General features: G+C 32.1%; 1 protein-coding gene across 1 annotated transcript; it reads left to right on the top strand.

Moving 5' to 3' along the window:
• Window positions 1-2,356: 2,356 nt before the first annotated feature.
• LOC127276936 (uncharacterized) lies at window positions 2,357-3,082 on the top strand. Its single transcript, XM_051297690.1, has one exon. It carries the CDS (start codon window positions 2,357-2,359, stop codon window positions 3,080-3,082), a length of 726 nt encoding a protein of 241 aa, XP_051153647.1.
• Window positions 3,083-21,847: the final 18,765 nt, after the last annotated feature.

Genomic DNA, 21,847 nt, shown 5'->3' with positions numbered 1-21,847 from the left:
ATCCACGTCACATTTACTAAAAACAAATAAGCTTTTCTTCCTGTTCATCTTTTTCAATTTAAACTATAGTTATGAAAAATATTGTCGACAAAACGTACAAAAATTATATCAAATTCATTAGGACATGTACAATATTATTAGATATAAAAAAGCCACTGCCGACAACAAGTGTCTCGCCAATGCGGAAACAGCATTTTTCGGTAATGACGATGTACAATCCTATGCATCGAACAATAATTCATAGTGCTCTGGAAATTTTGAAGGAAACTTAAATACTAAAGACTCAAAACATTTAACCCTTCTGAAAATTTCGGAAATTTTTATATATTATCACTTATACCGATGGGAAATAAAACTTTCAAAATATCTTGAAACTGTTATTAACAGTATAGCGATATTTCGTACATCAAAAACGTATGTATCATATTGCCAGCACAGTCAGTTCAGCTGTCTGAGATATCCTAATGTCTCGCCACACCGGCTGTCTCGCCACTGCGGACAACGCCCTACTTTGATATTTTTCGAATATTTTTTAAACTTTTACACGTGTAATTTTTTGAAAAATATTCGAAAAATAACAAAGTATAAATTACACGTGTAATTTTTTGAAAAATATTTGAAAAATATCAACGTAGGGGAGGATGGGGCAAGGATAGTTAAGGGGTAAGGATAGTTAGTTGCTGTTATGTTTAGACGGCTTGTTTAAAATTCGCGTCATTCATGGTATATTTGCATCTTAACACCAATAGATGATAGGAAAAATTGGAATTCAATCTGCCACCATTTGCGAAGTCAGGAGTATATTTTTGTAAAAAGTCTGTTTTGCTAAAATGGCAGCGTAGTGTTTATCATACTGTTTTCTATATTAGTGCTTCCGAAAAGTTATTTTCGTAAGTGTTTTCCGGAGTGAAATTTCCTGCTAAACACGAATATCGTATTTATTTTCAAATTAATTAACGTCGTTCCTTAAAATTTAGAAAAAACTGAAATATGGGCTCATGGGGCAAGGATAGTTAGAGCTATTACGGCTCGATAAAATCCTGCTAATGCGACTGCAAATTATTAAAAAATGTTTAATTGTTCTTTTTATGTTGATATACATAATGGTACGTAATTATATACGAAAAAAGAAGCTTATTGACCAAGAAATTGGTTATCATCTGAAGAAAATTGGTTAAACCTCAGATTCTAGTTCAGACGAATTTTAATGCAATAATTGATATTTAGAAAATGTTTAAAACATGTTGTTAATACTTGATATATCAATATTGAATAGTCTAAATCCAATATAATAAAGAAACCGAAAATTTACTGATTTTCTATGACAATTTTAGCATTTGGATTCTTTTAAATATCCTTGCCCCGGTACTGGGGCAAGGATAGTTGAAATTTTTTTTTTACTTTTTCATTCGTATCTCGTAGGGATTGCACTCTACAGCAAAATAATGTATAGCAAAATTATAGCCAAATTACCAGGCTTTCCAAAAATACTACTCGTTTGCAGATACAAATTCAGGTTTGGTCGCTAGATTCGAAAATGTCTTACCTAACTATTCATGCCCCATCCTCCCCTATAAATTACACGTGTAATTTTTTGAAAAATATTTGAATTAAATTATAGCCAAATAACCAGGCTTTCCAAAAATACTACTCGTTTGCAGATACAAATTCAGGTTTGGTCGCTAGATTCGAAAATGTCTTACCTAACTATTCATGCCCCATCCTCCCCTATAAATTACACGTGTAATTTTTTGAAAAATATTTGAATTAAATTATAGCCAAATAACCAGGCTTTCCAAAAATACTACTCGTTTGCAGATACAAATTCAGGTTTGGTCGCTAAATTCGAAAACGTCTTACCTAACTATTCATGACCCATCCTCCCCTATAAATTACACGTGTAATTTTTTGAAAAATATTTGAAATAAATTATTGCCAAATAACCAGGCTTTCCAAAAATACTACTCGTTTGCAGATAAAAATTCAGGTTTGGTCGCTAAATTCGAAAACGTCTTACCTAACTATTCATGACCCATCCTCCCCTATAAATTACACGTGTAATTACACGTGTAATTTTTTTCTAGGGCAGCTTACAATAGAATTAGACATTGACGTAGTTCTCATCAGTGAACAGTATACAAATAATAAAAGCAACTGGTTTACTGATAATTTATCAACAGCAGCAATCTGGATCTCCAACCGAAAAGATATTTTTATCAAAAGCCACGGAGCGGAAAATGGATTTGCCTGGATAAACAACGGAGACATCACAATTGTGAGCTGCTATCTTACACCGAATAAAAGCCTTTCCGAGTTCATGAAGAAATTGAACACTATGAAAGACTTTATTAGAAAAATGGGGGGATCTTTTGTAATAGGCGGAGATTTTGATGCTAAAGCACCGGATTGGGGCATGGACAAATTAGATGCGAGAGGCCTCTGCATTCTGGAAATGGCAGCTAGGACGGGCTTGGTGATCGCAAACCAAGGAAACACTTCGACTTTCCGAAGACCAGGCTATGCTGAAACAATCCCCGATATCACGCTAATAAGTGAAAAACTCTCTGGGGATGTTAAGAACTGGAGTGTAATCGAAAACTATACTGGTAGCGATCACCAGTACATCACCTTCGATGTCAGCAAAATAAAGAACTCTCCGACAAAGGAAGACAATCGAGCCCCTAGATGGAATATTGATAAGCTAAATGAAGAGAAATTCAGGAAAGCCATTATTGATGGCAGTAACGAAATTGCTATCATGGGAAATACAAAAAATTTACAAAAACTGACAAAGGATACAATACATGTTTTACAAAAAGCTTGTAACATTTCTATGCCCAATAAACACGGAAACAAGAGAAGACGCCCAGTATATTGGTGGACTAAGGAGATCACCGATATTAGGAAGAATTGTCTTCGACTCCGCTGCCAGGCAACTCGACAACAAAAGAGAAAACCCGGAGAAACAAGCTTAGAAAAAGCAGAATATAAGAAAGCCAAAAGGCGCTTGTCAAAAGCTATAAAAAGAAGCAAGAAAGACCGGTGGGAAGAGCTTACGCAGGATATAAATAACAATCCTTGAGTGCTAGGCTACAAGATTGTAATGAAGAAACTAAGAATCTTATCGAATAAAGTTGACTTAGACTCAGAAGAGACAAAAAAAATAGTGGACACACTATTTCCAACTCATACAGACAGAGAACAAGATCCGGTCCTGGATGTACCTGAAGATGAGACTCCGATCTCTGACCTGGAGGAGCTAAAGAAGACTGTTACTACGCTGCAAAATAAAAAAGTGCCGGGACCAGATGGAATCCCTGCGGAAGCTTTAAAACTTGCGACCAAAATATGCCCGGAAATATTGTTGAACATGTACAACCACTGTCTAACCAAGGGTATCTTCCCTAACAGATGGAAAATGCAGCGGCTGATTCTAGTCAGTAAGGATAAAGGAGATCCAAAGCTTCCTTCAGCTTATCGACCGCTGTGTATGCTCGACACCGCGGGAAAACTACTGGAAAAACTAATCAAAACGCGATTATCGCGAGCCGTGTAAGACTTAGGCGGTCTGTCAGAGAGACAATACGGCTTCCGAAAAGGACGGTCGACGATCGGCGCAGTCGCAGAAGTTGTTAGAAGATTCGAAGCAGAACAACAAAAGAATCACTATTCCCGCAAGATAATCATGTTAGTCACATTAGACGTTAAGAACGCGTTTAACTCAGCAAGATGGTCTGATATATTAGACGCCCTGAGAAGCAGGTTCATGATCCCACGCTATTTGTAGAGATTAATTCAAAACTATTTCAAAGGTAGAGAACTCTTATATGACACCACAGCTGGACAAGAGATAAAAAAGATAACAGCCGGAGTGACACCAGGCTCTATACTAGGCCCAGACCTATGGAACATCGCCTACGATGACTTCCTTTGTAAGAAGATGCCAAAACACGCTGTCCTGGTTGGATATGCAAAAAGTGGAGGACGAATTAGGCCCTTTAACGCCGGAAAACATGGGCGCCAAAATGATTTCAAATAGTAGAGTTTGGAGCATTATATCTGCATTCGCAGAAGAAGTCCTAAAAAAGAAAAAAGCCGAAGAAACAACATTGAACGATATTTTTATTGTACCTTGATATTTTTTTTTATCCTGTATCGACAATTGTTTATAATAACAAGTAGAATATTTTAAATAATTACAAAAAAAATTTGTTTTTAATGTGTTGTATAGTATTATTTATTTATTTATTCTGTTGGTTACCAAAACGAGAGAAGACATCCAAGCTGGATTTATAGTAATAAGGCCGAGGCACGGCTAAACAAGTCGCCAAAGATCATAATCCCTGACGAAATGCGAAAAGCGGATACCGGTGGCTCATGTTAGGCGAAGAATAGGAGGTTTTTTCACGGGAAGAGTTGTAACGTCCCTATGGTTTTTAGTGGGTATGGGGCCTTTGGAAAAACCAGGATAGCCCGAGTGCCACACCGCGTGCGTAACAGCATTTTCCACGTCTCCTCCTAACCCCCAAAAAGAAAAAAAATTATTATTATTATTATTATAACTTCAATAAAACAAGATTATGTATATCAATTAATTAATCATAATTAACAATAATTAAAAATACAACCTTACATTAATAATTCAGTTAAATTAAAAGTTTATAATAAATTCTAAAAGCTATGTGTACATACAAACATTTCATTAATCACTGAATTTGTGAATTATTTAAATTTTAATGTATTATAGTAAAACAACATACTGTTAAAATCACAATAAAATAAGAATTTCAAAAATAAAATTTTTAATTTTGTAAGAACAAAATTAAAAAACTTTGTCTTCTTTATTAAGTCATTACCATTTGAATGTCCCTTTTAGGTATAAAGGTCATAAATTACCCTTTGACTCGTGAGGGCCTAAGACCGTGTGGAAAGGTAGGAGACGGAAGCGATTGTCATTGGCTATTTTTCCGATAAAAAAATTACGGAAACGCCATTTTTAAGTTTTTTAACGCCCTCAGAGAAAAAAACTGCGCGACCGAGGGCAAACTCTCGATGGACAGATAATATATCTATAATAATGAATAAAAGGGAAACAAAGACTTAAATTAAAACCAAAGAAATTATATTATTCTTATAAATGAAAATGATGAAGAAGGTAAGAATTCTTCATCATTTTCAGGCTCATTGTAGAGGTCTTCGTCGTCGAGATATTCTTCTTCGATTTCATCTGCAATAACATCATCCATATTTTCATTAATATTAAATATTTGATTGTAATCGACAATTCAAAACGTCTACACTCAAAATGATCGAAAGTTTCGATCATTCGAGAGTCAAAATGGAAGAAACATAAAAAAACATAAAAATTCTAACAAGTCTTATTTTTTTTTTATTTTTGTTTACTGCAGGGCCCCCATCATTGTAATTATCAACATAACGATTTTAAAAAAATAAAGGTTATGCGTATAGTTCCAACGACAGGGTCAAAAAATCCTTTATGGACACCCAACTCATCTGTTACAAGTTGGGTAGTGTGGGACTCACCATAGGTGTTACCGCACTAAAAGAACCCTATTTCTGCGACCAATGATGTTGTTTTCCATCCACGGAACTACCGTCAGGCTTTAGTCTTCGTGGATGGGGTCGCCGTATTGTCGCTTACGCGAACCTGACGTGCCTCTACTTACTGACCCGTTTATTTTTGGTCCTTGCGAGAGTCTTCTTCGCTTCCTCTAGGGCCGTTCGGAAGACTCCGCATGCTCCGCTTCCGGCGATGTGGCTGATGGACGCCTTGTCGCCAAACTTTTCCTTGCATAGGAAACAACTTGGGCTTCCTTTGCAATTTCCGAACTTGTGACCGGCTACTCCGCACTTAAAGCACGCAGCCGATCTGTCCGTCGCCTTTCAGCTGCTTCCTATATGGCCGTACCCGAGGCAGCGATGGCACCTCACGACCATAACTCTCTTCCTGATTGGGCAACACATAAAACCCACCTTTATGCGCCCCAATTCTTCCAGCCTGTCCGCCTCTTCTTGGTTGGTGACTACAACCGCAAGCTTCATCCCTCGCTGGTTGGGTCCCAGGACCGTCACCTTCCTGCTTCCTGGCTTCCCGAGCTCCTTTTCCAGCACTTGCTGGACTTCTGCTTCCTGGGTAAGGCAATCCAAATCGCGGATCTCAAGTGTAACCCTTCGATCCGACGACTGCACCTTACCCATGCTTCCTACCGCCTTAGCAACATCGGCGGTGAATGCCCCCTTGTCGGAGTCGCCTCTGATTTTAATCAGAAGGTCCCCCCTCTTGGTAGGCCTCGCTCCCACAACCGTCGTGTGGCTGACGTCCGGGTCGACCTCCATACGGAGCTTACCCAGAACGTCAGCATACGTCATTCCTTTGGCGACTCGGATCACCATTGTGGATCCCCTTGTCGCATTTCGGTACTTAGGACGTGACAGCTTCGGCGCTTCTTCTGCCTTCACGTCCGTCATTCCCGGAGGAGTACTCTCCTTCTTCTTCTTTTCTTCCTGCCTTTTCGTATCCTCTGGACTACTTGGGCTTCGTTCGCGTTTTTTGGTCGCCACGATTGCTCGTCTAATTACGCGATCCTGCACGCGAACTCTCTTCACAATCCTGATCCTACGGTTCTCTTCCGCATTTTCCAGACAACCTCTGAGGCTATCGTCACACTTGTCCCCTTCCAGATGCTTCTTTTTTGCCTCCGCAACAAAGGATTCAAGGTTTTTCAACCCATCCTTTATTGTGCGGTTGACGTTCTTTTGAACGTCCAAACAGCGAATCATCTTCTGGACTTCTTCTCCCATCTTTTCGAGAATTTGTGCTTCCTCAGCTCTCGACTTCACGCATTTGTCGCGTTCTTCGTCGATGGCCTCCGCGTCAGTCTCCGAAGTGATCATGCTGGCAGCACTAACAGTACTGCTCACACTCAAGAGGCTAGAAGAACTTCCTCTTCTCTGCAAACTTCCACCCCCGATGGTCGGGGGTACTCCATCGATTCTCTCCACGATGATCCGTGGAACTAACAAAGCGTTGTTGCCCGCCTGTATCCAAGGGCCACTGGTCACTGCCCCCACGCCATGCGCTTGACGGTCGGAACCAGTGAGGGACTGGTTACCCCCCAGGTCGTGTTCCATGGTTTTACTTTCGCTCATGATACTCGTGTTTTGCTGGTTTTGGTTCATCCCGGATAAACCGGCACCTTCTGTGAGGGGCTGAGACAATCACTTGGCAACATCCCCTCACAGAAGGCTTCCCTTATCCACCACCTAGGGAGGCGCCCGATGGGGGACCAGCAACCCCACACGGGCTAACAAGTCTTATTTGGAAAATATTTATGCACTCTAATAAGTAGTATAAATACCTGTTTCTTCATCATTCACGCTGTTTATATATACATTAAAATATTCAGCAATTGGTTCTCCACTAACATATGAAGTAATGGTTAGGAATTCTTCGACCGTTATTTTATATTTTCCTAATTTCTCCCATAACTTCTTTATTTTGGAGGCAATAGACCCCTTTCCATTTAGTCTCGGTGTTTGTATACCTCTGAAATTATATTCATCAATTTTTTTATGGTCTAAAAGTAAAGTTGTTTGCAAAGAGCGCAATTTACCTGTTTCAATGAAAAACAAATTTGTTTAAATGAAAATGAAAATAAATAATTTAATTAAATAAAAAATTTTGTTTAAAATGTATATTTGGGGACTTATGAATAAACTCTAAAACAAATTTTTTAGAATTCTGATTTGATAGAACCTTATTTAGTAGAATATTAGATTGTTGAATTTTTAATTTTGCAAAGTTTTAATTACACTGATTATTAATGTTGCAGGAATTTTATTGCTTGAAATGAATTGAAAATTAATTTGCCAGAAATTAAATTTTATCGAACCTCAATTTGTGTGACACATTGTCTCACAGAATACAAATTTGTTTAAAATATTTCAGATAATTTAAATGATCGAAAATTAATTTGACAGCAATTATCAGGTGCTCAGTTTAAATTTGAGCAATCAAATTATAAAGAAAATTGTTATTGGTCAAATTTGAACTTCGCACTAAATTATTTCAGTCAAATAATTTTTGGCCATTTTGATTTTTTAAAACATTAATATTCGAACAAATAAATATCTTGCAAAATTAAGATTAAATCTAATTTTTTCAAAAAATGGAGATTCTTTTAAATTAATATTCTACACGATATTCGATAAAATTTAATTTATGGAATATTAATTTTCATTTAAATTAAATTTCTGCAACAATGATAATCGGTTTAATAAAAACTATGCAACATTAATATTTTACAGAATAAGATTAAAGTGTGGTGTAATCAAAATTAAGTTTAATAATATTATGATGAAAATAAAACTTTGTAAAATAACAATTCAGTTTAATGAAAATTTTGTTAAATAACATTCCAATTAAACGTAAGTAATTTTTTTTCAATGTTATTAAAAAATTTTTTTAAAACATATACACAAATCAAATTTTTTTGTTTTAATAATTTTTAATCTGTGTAAATTTTGTCCATAAATACATTGTGTTTTGCATGCTTTCAAATGGAATGCTAATAGTGGACCTTCCATGGCTAAAATTTTTTTTTCATAATTTATGTATAAATTATGTTAAATTTATGAAACTGAAGTACGCAACGTTTATGATAAATGATTTTTAAAAAAATAATTTTCTAAAACTAAAAATTATAATTTTTTGCTAAAAAAATATTTCTTGTAGTTTTCATTAATCAACAAATTATAAAAAAAATATTTTTTGGGCAAAAAATTACAGAATTGTTCGTTTTAAAAAAATATTTCTTTAAAAATCGTTTATCATAAACGATTGCGTACTTCAGCTTCGTTTAAATCTGAATTTTCAGTTATATGAAAATATTATTAGTTAAGCGGATATTAGATTTAGTAAAAATGTACTTAATAAACAATTTTGTTACTTTAAAATTATTATATTATTAAACTTCAGCCACTCGGCGTTTACCAAAATCCAACAAGAAATCTTAAATTTAGGCTTTCTGGCAGTCTACAGGTTTATGGGAATTTTATAAAATTTAAATCCTGCTCAATGTAAATTGTGTTGAAAGAAAATTCGATTAACTATATACACAATTTATATTATATAAAAGTTCAGAAAAATAGAAATTCTAATGTTAAATAAGAATTCACTTAAATAAAAATTCTTCGATTTACAAATTCAATTTTAACGTAAATTTTTCTTTATATAATAAAGTTAATAAAAATAACTCTACTAACTTTATTTATATTATTATTTTATTAATAAAGTTAATTTTATTAATGTTATTTATGTTATTGCTAACATAAATTTTTTCATAATTAACTGGGACTGATAACATTTCAGTTTCATTTTATATAATAAACTGAATTTGTTATTACGAAATCGACGCTGCGAAAATATATCAAACTTGTTTGTGGGTGACCTTCATGCATCCCAATAATTTTTGTAAATGTTTAAAAAAAATTTCTTAATAGTTTGTTTCTGTTCTTCCAGCATATATTATTAATAATATTTTAATATCTTAAATGTGAAATTAATATTTTTTCTAGAGATCTACATTTGTTTTTGTTATATTACCTAAAAATTTCAAGTATTAAAAAAATCAGTTTGTCTATTTGGAAGATGTGGAATTTTTTAAAATGAGAAAAAGAATCCTTCAAGACATATTTTCCGCACGAACATGAATCTTAAACCAATTCACGTGAAACAAGGTTTTGACGATCGGGATAGCGAGTGAGCTCACATAGCTTCCCACACAGCACCAAAATTCTCTGAATCTTGACAGAACCTCAAATGGCGAGGTTAGGAAACTTTAGTGGCAAGGTTCATACAAGTTTGTGTCGATGTTTAAATGTCCACATGAAAAGAATATTCACACAAAACTTTGAGAAAATATTACACATAAATATTCACGTGCAATGTTCAGTCAATGTTGTGTCAATATTGAAATTTCGTTTTCGCCTAGTTATAAAAATTTCATTTATTAATATAATAAGCATAGGTGAATATTGACACAACATTAACTGAACATTGCACGTGAATATTTACAGTGTAATATTCCTTCAAAGTTTCGTGTAAAAATTCTTTTCATGTGGACATTTAAACATCGACACAAACTTGTATGAACCTTGCCACTGAAGTTTTCTAACCTCGCCGTGTGAGGCTCTGTCAAGTTTCAGGGAATTTTGGGTGCTGTGTGGGTTATTCCCGGGACCTTATGTCCTGGTAGTGTAGTTTATTAGCAAATAACAGAAAAATAAATAACAAGTGTCTTCAATTAAATTATAATAGCCGTATTATTCGGCGTTAATCACTGTAAGTAATTAATATTATTTAGAGTAGTAGTCAAGTTTTTGGCTAGTCGATTTTTGTATTTTTCTGGAAATAAAGTGATAGATGTGTTAATATAATCTTGGTTGGTACCGTCCTTCATACCGAGCTATCGCACCCAACATATTCTCCTCTGCCGCTCGAGGAACATAAGAAAAGTAAAATATATCAAAAGGTTTCAATACTTTTTTTCAATTAAGAGCAATATTTCTCTAAATAACTATACCTGATACGTAACAATGTTAAGGGTAAGCCCAAAAGTTGTAAACTGTAATCAAACATGAGGTTGTAAACAATTATTGACAAGCTTATGCATGACTGAACTTTTTTAAATAGAAAATATTTTTTTTCTTTAAAAAATAATTTACCTTACAAAAATTTAATGTAAAAAATAGAGTAATTAAAAATTATCGAAATATAAATTGAATTAAATTTTTAAAAGGGTTGGATAGTTTAAATACTCATTCATAATGAGTATTAAAAAAAATCTCAAAAAACCAGAATGCACATAAGAATGGGTAAATTAATTCTTCTTACTGAAAAGAGAAATGAGAAAATTGCGACTTTTGTCTTTAATTTATCATATCAAAATCGATACTTACAATTCACTGACTCTCTTATAAATTATTCTATTCTTGAATGGCTGCGATATGCGAGCCCGAAATAATGCTTCTCTCAATGCCAGTTCCTCCCCATACCTCTGGTCTACAGCATGGATGTGATTGTTAAATAATATAAATTGTCCAGTTCTGATATTCAAAGTGTCAGTAGACTTACAATTTTTCGAGTTTTTAAATTTGCAGTAATAATACCTGAAAAGATTTTAAATAATAGAAATGATTAAAAACATAAATATTTAATTTATTTTCTCCCTTTGTTTTAACTCAAAAAAGTGGAACTTCCATGGCATATCCCCTAGGGAGTTGAAATTCAACTCCTTTTTTATGTATACGTATTATAGCTAAAAGAGGATTCACAGCACAAAATTTGTTAAAAAAAGGAGAATAGGGGTAATTTTGTTTGAAAAAAGAAAAAAAAATAGGGTCAAATCTAAATGTATATTTCCCAGTATAGTAATTAATTTTTTTTTAAATGTCATTTTCAATATTTTATAAAAATGTAAATTGCATACATCTACTAAATAAACGCTTTTTAATTTTTTAAACTTATTTTTAAAATTATAATTTTTCACAGAATGAAAATTACTTCTAAACTAATTTTTTTCTTGAAAAATCAAATCGAAACCCGTCTTGTAAAATATACAAAACTTGATTTTATTCATATTTTTCAAACTGAAATTTTTAATTTCTTTAATTTAATGTTAAAAATTAATTCTCATTCCAAAAAAACTACAATTTTCCTAATTCAGGTCTCGGATTGACTTCAGAAAGAAAAAGAAGTCATTTTCATTACAAGTCGATATTTTTTATTTTTAATAAATTTTATTAGTTAATAAATATTTTATTATCATTAGCATTAATTATTACAAATTAAATAATTTTTTTTAATTCTATAATAAGAATGTTTCCCAGGAACATTTTCATTAACATTTTTTTAAACTTCAAAATTAAACTATGACAAATTTTGATAAATAATAATTCATAGTAACTTTGAAAGAAGAAAAAATTCCAAGTTATTGTACAAATTATTCAAATTCAAAATTTTGGCAAATGTTTTAAATAATTAAATTTTCAAAGAAATTTTAAACAGTAATTGTATTTTAAACAATTTTTAATAAAAATAATTTGAATTTTTGAAAAATTGAATTAAAATGATTGAAATAATTAAATTAGCCAAAAATTTCAAAGAAAAATTTTGGATGTAATCGAATTTAGAAGATATATAAGTCTGTTTTCTTTGAAATGCAAGATAAAAAAAAAGAAACAGTTTGAGTTTGATTTTCAAGTAAGTAAGTAAGCCAGCCCTATTAAAGAAAGGGGCGGTAAGAAATAGTGATATTCCCTGCCCTCATCTACTGAAAGTCGTTTTCAACAGGTACAAAGAGCAGTCTATTCAATTGAGGGATTAGTCCGAAATTAAAAAAAGAAGGAAAATAACAACTGTACAAGTATGTACTTTATTAAAATTGTTCATGTGTCAAACACTGGATTTAGTAATTATAATTATCCAAATATTTATTGGTGATACAAATGTTATTGACTTTTTCTAATTAACAAATAAATCAATAAGATTTTTTAATTAAATATTCCTTGACCTTTTTAGAAAACATTAAAAAAAGACAACAAATTTTAAAGACATGCCTTAATTCTGAAAAAATTGCTTTCAGAAAATGTTATCTTTGGTTAAAAAATATTTCAGGTATTTTATTTATTATTTAAAACTATATTACACAATTATCATTTTTTTTAGAAAATATTATTTGCTGTTATAAAAAGATTTTTTTAATCATAAAAAATAAGATACCTACAAGACAATGTTTGAAAATGAGATATAAGAAGGTTATTACGTTTTATACACTACAAAAATTATTTCATATATATTTATATTCTATTGATAAATGTTTAGAGAAAATGAACTTACTTATCAGTTACTTTACGAATTAGGAGGGTGTCCTTTATGTTTATTTCATAAACATTTTGCTTCCTCATTGTGTGAAGCAAAAAATTTGCTTCCTCGTGGAGGAAGCTATGAATTTCTCCAATTTGATTGATTGATTTAAAAAATTTCGAGTTGAAAACTGTTTTAAATTAATAAAATTTTTTGAAAAATTAAGAAAATTTTAATTCTTTTTGTGTGTAACATATACTTTATATATACTTATATAGAAGGCGTGGCAACGAGTTTTAGCTAACGATTCCAGTGTAGGTGAAAAAGCTGCTGCTTTAGCTATATCTGGTACAATGAAGGTCAAATCAAAATTAGGTATGGGAATGAGAAGAAAAAAGACATCTAAAAATAAGAAGAAGCAGAAACAAACAGTATTAAGAAAAATTGTTGATGCTTCTAGACATTCCATTATTCTGGGAAATAATACTCAATCTACAATCAAACTGAAGTAGAAAATGCTCGAAAAGCTATTAGAAGAGCAGGTGGTAGAAGTAAAATTTTAACACCTCGCATTCTACCAGTACCTTCAAAAGTTGGTGGTCTCTTACCATTAATTCCAATTTTTGCTGGACTCAGTGCTCTTGAAGCTCTTGCTGGTGGAACAGGAAATATAGCGAAAGCAGTAAACAACGCAAATGCAGCAAAAGAGCAGTTGAAAGAAGCTCATCGTCACAATAGAGTAATGGACGATGTTTCTTTACGTAAAGGTCTTTTCTTGAAACCCTATCGACAGGGATTAGGACTTTATTTGAAACCTTACTCTAAAGGATTAGGTATGAGGCAAAAAAAAGATGTTTAAAAAAAAGTTCTAATAAAACTTCCTTAACGAGCATTAACTAACTATTATTTGCTCAAATACGCTAAAGAGTTAAAAATTCCTCATTTTCGAGGAGTATTCATGCGAAATGAGTTGCCAATAGGAGGACCTCAGAAAAATGAATCTGCCATTATTAATCTCGATAATAAGGATGGTCCCGGAACACATTGGGTTGCTTATAAAAAGCTTCAAGATAGAGCATTGTACTTTGACAGCTTTGGTGACCTTCAACCACCTTTTGAGCTTATTAGTTATTTAGGCTATAATACCATGATACAATATAATCATGACAGTTGTCAAAGTTATGATACTTTTCATTGTGGACACTTTTGTCTTAAATTTCTAAGCGATCAACTTAAATTCTCTAACAAATATAACCTATATAAATACATGTAATCATATGTGAGCAATCAGTCTATAAAAAGTCATCATCATGGATAAATCATTTACACTAACTATTTCAGTTAAATCATCTATACTTGAAGCAGAATATTTTCCACCAATAGAATAATTGCCAAATAAAAATTAGGCTCTTGGTCTTGTTCAACTTCTAACTTTTAATTCAATTTCTAATTTTGATATAGGAAAAAATAAATTTTATCTTGGTAATGATGTGATTACTATACCTACTGGCAGCTATGAAATTGAAGATATTGAAAAATATATTCAAAATTCCATTCAACAAGGATCGCAAATTGTAAGCATTAAATCAAATAATAATACCTTACGTTGTGAAATTATGACTAGATGTGAAATTGATTTTACACATAAAGATTCAATTGGTGAATTATTGGGATTCACAACTGGTGCATATATTAACAATAAAAAGGTACATACACTTCATGAATTTTTTTTAATTGTTCCAGCTGGATATAAGATCGTGGAAGTACTATCTCAAGTCATTTATCTTCCAATCGCCGTGAAGACAATACATAATATTCAAGTGCGAATCGTTGATCAAGAAGGAAATTTAATAAATTTTCGTGGTGAAACTATAACAATTAGATTACACGTAATGGGTATAGTATTTCATAGAAAAACTGGTGGAAGCTATATAAACGAGCTACTATGTCAAAACGCAATCAGTCTTTAATCAGTTCGCAAGAGGCTAACACCTAAGAACATACGTTTCCTAAAGCAGCTCGGTCTACGAGTTTATCAAGAAAACAAACAAAGAAAAGAAAAGCAATCATTAAAATATTTTTCATTTGCTGTTGTTTCTATAAAAGAAATGGAAGATATTCTAAAAATTTTTAGACCATTTAAATATGATGATTCTCTAGCACACTATGAGATTTATTCTCACCAACCTTACAATTCATCAGCATTTAATAATAGTGATGAAATTCGAATTCCAGTTCAAAATCAAGATCAATACATTCTACCCTCAAAAAGTACATTACACGTAACAGGAAGATTAGTAAAAGCTAATAATACTAATGTGACTAACACAAAGTTAATTAGTAATAGCGTTAGTTTTTTATTCAACGAGATTCGTTATGAATTGAGTGGAGTGGAAATTGATCGCTGTAAAAATGTTGGTCTCACAACCACTATGAAAGCCTATGTTTCTCACATACCCAATCAATTAATTTATGATGAAAATGCTTGCTATCTGGAATTCGATGAAAATCTTAGAATAAACAAAGTGAATGGTTATTTTGATGTAAACATACCATTAAACATGATTTTTGGATTTGCCGAAGACTATCGAAAGATTGTTGTTAATGCAAAACATGAACTTATCCTGACAAGATCTCGTACAGACCTTAATGCTATAGTTGATATTACGGCAACTGAAGAGCATGAGCAATTTAAGATTATAATTAATAAAGTGGAATGGTTGATACCATATCTATTCCTTGGAGATTATCTTCCTGAAAGATATCCAAATATTTTTTATAGCTGTAATCTCATAAATGTAAAACTTTTCTTAGATTCACAATACTATCCTTATAGTAATTTAAATTTTAATCAAAATCAATTTTCAATTCTCTATGAAATGTATTGTAATTTTCAATCATCATACTATGGTAAAGATCCTGAGCCTTTACTGTCCAGGAACGAATTTAAAGATTATGCATTATTAGCTGTCGTATATTGTTCCAAGCAAAATGAATTTCTTAAACAAGCTTCTGTGGATGTGAAACTAAAATTTGAATCTAGTGAAAATATCCCAGATAATACAGCAGCTTATTGTTTAATTATTCATGATCGAATTATTCAATACACACCCATCAGTAATGTTGTGAAGAAAGTATCGTAAAGGGTAGGGGTAAAAGTGAGTAGTGGGGGTAATGGTAAGAAAGTGGGGATAAGAGTATAAATACAGCAACTCGTAGAGGCTAAAGTCATTCATCTGTTATAGATACCATGGCGTACGTCGTAGATTTTCAGTGCTTCAAAAGACCTTATAACGAGTTTATCATAAAAGAGCTAGCAATCATCCCACTTCATGAAGATGCTCATCCATTGGTTATTGTAAATAAATGTTTTTTTAAAATAATTAAAATTGTTTATATTTATTTATAAAAATCCTAAAAATTGAACAAAATTTTTCATTTACACACGTCTGGACATGTTTAAACTTGTCTAGACATGTATTCGTGACGTCATAGAATCAAAATTAAACGCGCATGCGTACTATGAAAGTAGGCTTGGTTATTCAAATGATCATGCGCAATTGGATAGAATAGGGTGGGGGCTTTAAGCAATTGCGCATGCGTGAGTAAAATTTTAGGTATAAATGTAGCGTGCATATGGAGTTTTGCTTATTCTGTTTCTATTTTCTCAGATATCGTCTAGTCTGTATAGATGGATCTAACAAGTAACACTACCCAAGTGCCAATCGCCGATTGACTTGAGTCTTTGCGCATTTTTTAGAGGAGCTAAAAATATTTGATACGTACATTTTTATATCGGCAATGAAGATGTTTTAAGGGTTGAAAACAGGGGTTGAAAAGTCATATTTTGAGTGGCAAAATATACATATCATGATCATTAAAGAAAGTTTAATTAAAATCATTATTTCATTATTTAAAAAATGTTTGACACTTCTTTCTTGATTTCCTAAAAGATACTGCTCGGTAGAAATTACCGTTATAAACCTTTTTGAATGGGGTGAGTGAAACCTTTAACCCTTTAAGAACCAAATATACAAAATTTTTGCATGATTTCACAACCAATTTTTCAAAGTGATTTGAATCGCTTGAAACTTGTTACTCGGGGGTTTTCGGGGTCGCTGATTACGAATTCGATGTCAGTTTTTCAAAATTCAAAATGGCGGATCCAATATGGCGGAAGACATTTTGAAAATCAACTGCAATTTGATTGAAACTTGTTACTCGGGGGTTTTCGGGGTCGCTGATTACGAATTCGATTAAAAATTGGAAAATTGAAAATGTCGGATTTAATATGGTGTGCGAAAAATTGGGAAAGGGGTGATTAAAATTTCGTAACGAAACTCATGTAGAATAGATAAAAAATAAATTATCTGTGAATTTTTAAGGTTCCTAATTAGGATTTTAAAACCAATTTTCAAAATTGCAAAATATTCGTAATCAGCGACCCCGAAAACCCCCGAGTAACAAGTTTCAATCAAATTGCAGTTGATTTTCAAAATGTCTTCCGCCATATTGGATCCGCCATTTTGAATTTTGAAAAACTGACATCGAATTCGTAATCAGCAACCCCGAAAACCCCCGAGTAACAAGTTTCAATCAAATTGCAGTTGATTTTCAAAATGTCTTCCGCCATATTAGATCCTCCATTTTGAATTTTGAAAAACTGACATCGAATTCGTAATCAGCGACCCCGAAAACCCCCGAGTAACAAGTTTCAAGCGATTCAAATCACTTTGAAAAATTGGTTGTGAAATCATGCAAAAATTTTGTATATTTGGTTCTTAAAGGGTTAAAGGTTTTACTCACCCCATTCAAAAAGGTTTATAACGGTAATTTCTACCGAGCAGTATCTTTTAGGAAATCAAGAAAGAAGTGTCAAACATTTTTTAAATAATGAAATAAGGATTTTAATTAAACTTTCTTTAATGATCATGATATGTATATTTTGCCACTCAAAATATGACTTTTCAACCCCTGTTTTCAACCCTTACAACATCTTCATTGCCGATATAAAAATGTACGTATCGAATATTTTTAGCTCCTCTAAAAAATGCGCAAAGACTCAAGTCAATCGGCGATTGGCACTTGGGTAGTGTTACTTGTAAGTAAAATAAATGCTGTTGGTCGTATGGAGGGTTTCCTGCCCACGAAACCGCTTTCAGAGTTGACTCCTGGACATAAGTATCCTATTACCAAAATCTAGTTTGTCAACACAAAATATGGAGAAAAGGTAGTCGTTGAAGTGTATGGAAAATTTAATAATTTCTTACCTTCACGATTTGTACCTATGTTTGCTGACAACTCCATATGCTTCGATCAAATACAAGAAGCTATTGATGCTGGACAATTACGCCTCAAGTATATTGGTGGTCCATATAATCATATTGAATTTAAATTAAAACAAGTTTAATTTTGTATAAATTTATGTAATAAAATTTTTCTATAATAAAGAAAATAATCTAATATTTCTGTTATTATTTTTGGTTAAGTTTAGATTTAAGATTACTTTTAGTTTGTAATTTAAGATTAACTATAAAGTTAAGAATAATTGTAATTTTATATTTGAGGTTAGGTTACAATTAATTTTAAAAAACATTTTATGATTAGTTTGAGTTAATTTTTAAGAATATATATATTTTAAAGAAATAAATAAAAACAACTGACTTTAAACATTTTTTATAAAAAAATTAATTTAAAAATACAACAGCTTTAAATAAAAAACTTGTAACTTATATTATAATGACGTGAGCGCCATCTCTTTGGTGGTTAGGGAACTATCTTTAATGTTCGGTCAGTTAAACAGTTTCCTACCTAATCACTCGAGGTAAAATTTATGTCAGATTTCTACATTACCCACTGCTGATAAAGTAGAAATCTTAATTACCGACCAGACAGTTACCATACACGGCTACATGTTATATATTTAAAATAAACAAATATTTAAGAAAATTATTAAAATTATACTGATTGATGAGAACGCCATCTATTGGGTTGTTGGTAAACTAGGTCAATAAAAAAGTTTTAAATTATTTTGAAAAAATATATAATAAAAACAAAGTCGGGGACACAGAAAATGGGTGGAAGGCAAACTAACTTCAGTGTTTGGTCGGTAAAAGAGATTAAGTATCATTGCACATGCGCAGTATACTCTATCTACCTCATTAAGATATTTTCATTATATGACGTCACAAAAACAAGTCTCGACACGTTTAAATAGGTAGGAACATGTTTTTTTCAAAATTTTAAAAATATAATTCTTAAAATATTTTAAATACGCAATCATCCATAGATTACTCTTACTACTCACTTGATTACAACTACACATATTACCATTATTACCTTAGTATTACACTTTTTACAAGTATTACATACTACTACCAAAATATTACTGTATTACAAAGTATTACACATGTATTACTGAGTATTACCCTTTATTACAAAAAATATTACACGTCAAATAGCACTTTCTTATACGTAGAAGAGCAGTATATTGGGATCTGTAGTACTTGTATGAAAGCGAGCTGCTGCTTTCTTATTGAGCAGCTTGATTTTATACGAGTCATAGACACTTCTTAATTTGTTAGACATTTTACCTTGTGATGTAATGATGTTAGTAACGTCGATTTTTGGAGCAAGATCAAACAAACTCATTGGTATTGGGATAAGATTAACATTTATGTATATTAGAGTAAAAAAATCGGACAAATTTGAGTTACACTCGCATTATAACGGAGGGTTCTGTACCCCTAAACCTATAATATGTGGCGTTGAAAGTGTGATGGCCGATGGAAAAATTCCAATTTTGCTTAATTTTTCCAGTAAATGTTGAAGGTAAAATGATCATTTTTCCTGGTCTAACATTCTCTTCTTTTGATTTATTATTAAAAAAATCCATGAATCCATATACAACTTTGCTCGAAGCTTTTTTTGTTGTAAACGAATATATTTTAAAAGCTCGCCCTCTACTTTCGACCAGACATCAACTACATATTGCTGAGTTAATTTCCGTAATGCTAAACATGGATTAAATGCTCCTCTATATGAAAGACGAAACATGTAATATTGAAAGGCAGTAATATTGAGAATGCCTTCCCTGTGGGCAAAAAACCATGTTCGTTCTAAAAACGTTTTAAAAACGTTTTTAGAACGTTTCATGTCCACCAAATAATGTTCTGGAACATTATTTGAACATCCATGTTCTTAAAATGTTCCAGAACATTATTTGGCAGACATGAAACGTCCTTAAAACGTTTTTAGAACGAACATGGTTTTTTGCCCACAGGGTTGAGTTTGTTTTATGTTTACAGTGCATCCTTGATCATCTGAAGGAAACATTAAAGGATAAGTCATAGGGTCAACATTCGCACTGAGTCTGGAAATTGGAATACTTTTGGAATCTTTAGGATGTATACATATATCGCGTTCAATAGGAGATTCACCATCTTCGCTAACAAATACAATTGATACTTCATTACAAGATGGAACATTAAACTTTGTTTGATCTAATAACCTATCGCGTTTAATCCACATTTCAATATTTCTTACAGACTTAGTTGATGATTTAGCTTGTTCTTCTTCTTTAATCTAAAAATCTCGCATCATTTTAAATGCTTTAGCATATGGATTAATATCCCTAAGTAAAATATCAATTTCCAATAATAATTTCATCAAACATATTCGTTATTTAATCTTTCTTTTACAGCTGCATTTGAATCAATTATATACAATTGACCATATTTTCGACTATCGTCATCATTTGGATGAATAGAGTATGTACAATGATATACTTGTCCATGAATGCAGAAAACATACGGACCTTTTCCTTTTGGAACTTCTAATTTCGCTCCCATGCTAGCAAAAGCAAATGAACTGTTATACGAACGAATATTTTCTTTATAATTTTTACCCACAGAGGTAGAGTCACATAATAAATTGGTTAAATACTCAGGATAAGGAGTTAAGTCATTTAACTTTACTTTCTCTTTGTGACGACAGCTATTAAAATTATTATCTAAAGACCTTTCACCCAAATAATTTTAGAAATATTTTTTTCATCAAATTCATTTAAAGATATAATTGCAGTTCCTAATGTTTCTAACTGTTTAGTATTCTTTTTATTTATTTATTGGTTAAATCTTTTTCTTGACGCTCTTTTTTATTAACCTTCGTTTCCAATAAAAATTTAATATTCTTACATACTACATTCCTTTGTTGGCGCTCTTTTTTTTAAACCTCTGTTTCTGTCAAAATTTTTACATTTTTACGCAGTAACTCATTTTCTAGACGCTGCTTTTTTTCGATTTCTGTTTCTAAACGCAATTTTTTATTCTTACTTTCTAATTTTCTTCGTTGGCGCTCTTTTTTTCCACTTTCTGTTTCTGTTATAATTTTATCATATTTTCATTTTAAATCGTTTTCTAGACGCTGCTTTTTTCAATTTCTGTTTCTAATAATTTTTCTTACATAGCAAATTTCTGTTTTGACGCTTTTTCTTTTCTATTTCTGTTTCTTGTCGATTACGTTTTCTCTGCCTATCCTTTTCTTGTGTTTCTTTTTTTTGTTCTATTGTTTCCTGAAACCTAGCCTTTTTTTCTTTCTTTATCTTTGAAAGTATAAGATCTTTTTTGTTTATTTTCTATGTACCGTGGAAATTTTAAAGCTAATTGCTCCATCGTTTTAGGAAAAAGGGTAAAATTCGGATTTTTGATCTTCAATTCTTCGCTGTGGACAATACAAAATCGCTTTCAATAATTAAGTTTCTAGTTTCAGACGTTATTTTTGTAGGAAAAGGAAATAAACAATTCTTTTTAAACATTAAGCTTAAATGCTGCCTCATTCTGCTGTGAACGTAATCAAGAGTATTCGGCATTATATTAAAATATAAAGATGTTGCAAACGCTATTGCAAATATTCCACAATCAACACCATTCGGTTGTTGATGAACTTTTGCAAAAACTACGG

The sequence above is a fragment of the Leptopilina boulardi genome, unplaced genomic scaffold (assembly GCF_019393585.1).
Source record: "Leptopilina boulardi isolate dan_hultmark-lab unplaced genomic scaffold, ZJU_Lbou_2.1 LbouV2_156, whole genome shotgun sequence".
NCBI classification, from domain to species: domain Eukaryota; kingdom Metazoa; phylum Arthropoda; class Insecta; order Hymenoptera; family Figitidae; genus Leptopilina; species Leptopilina boulardi.
This window is presented reverse-complemented; position numbering and strand designations above follow the sequence as displayed.

Excerpts from the sequence above, each read along its gene's own strand:
- LOC127276936 (XM_051297690.1), top strand. The coding sequence starts at position 2,357 with ATGGGGGGATCTTTTGTAATAGGCGGAGATTTTGATGCTAAAGCACCG.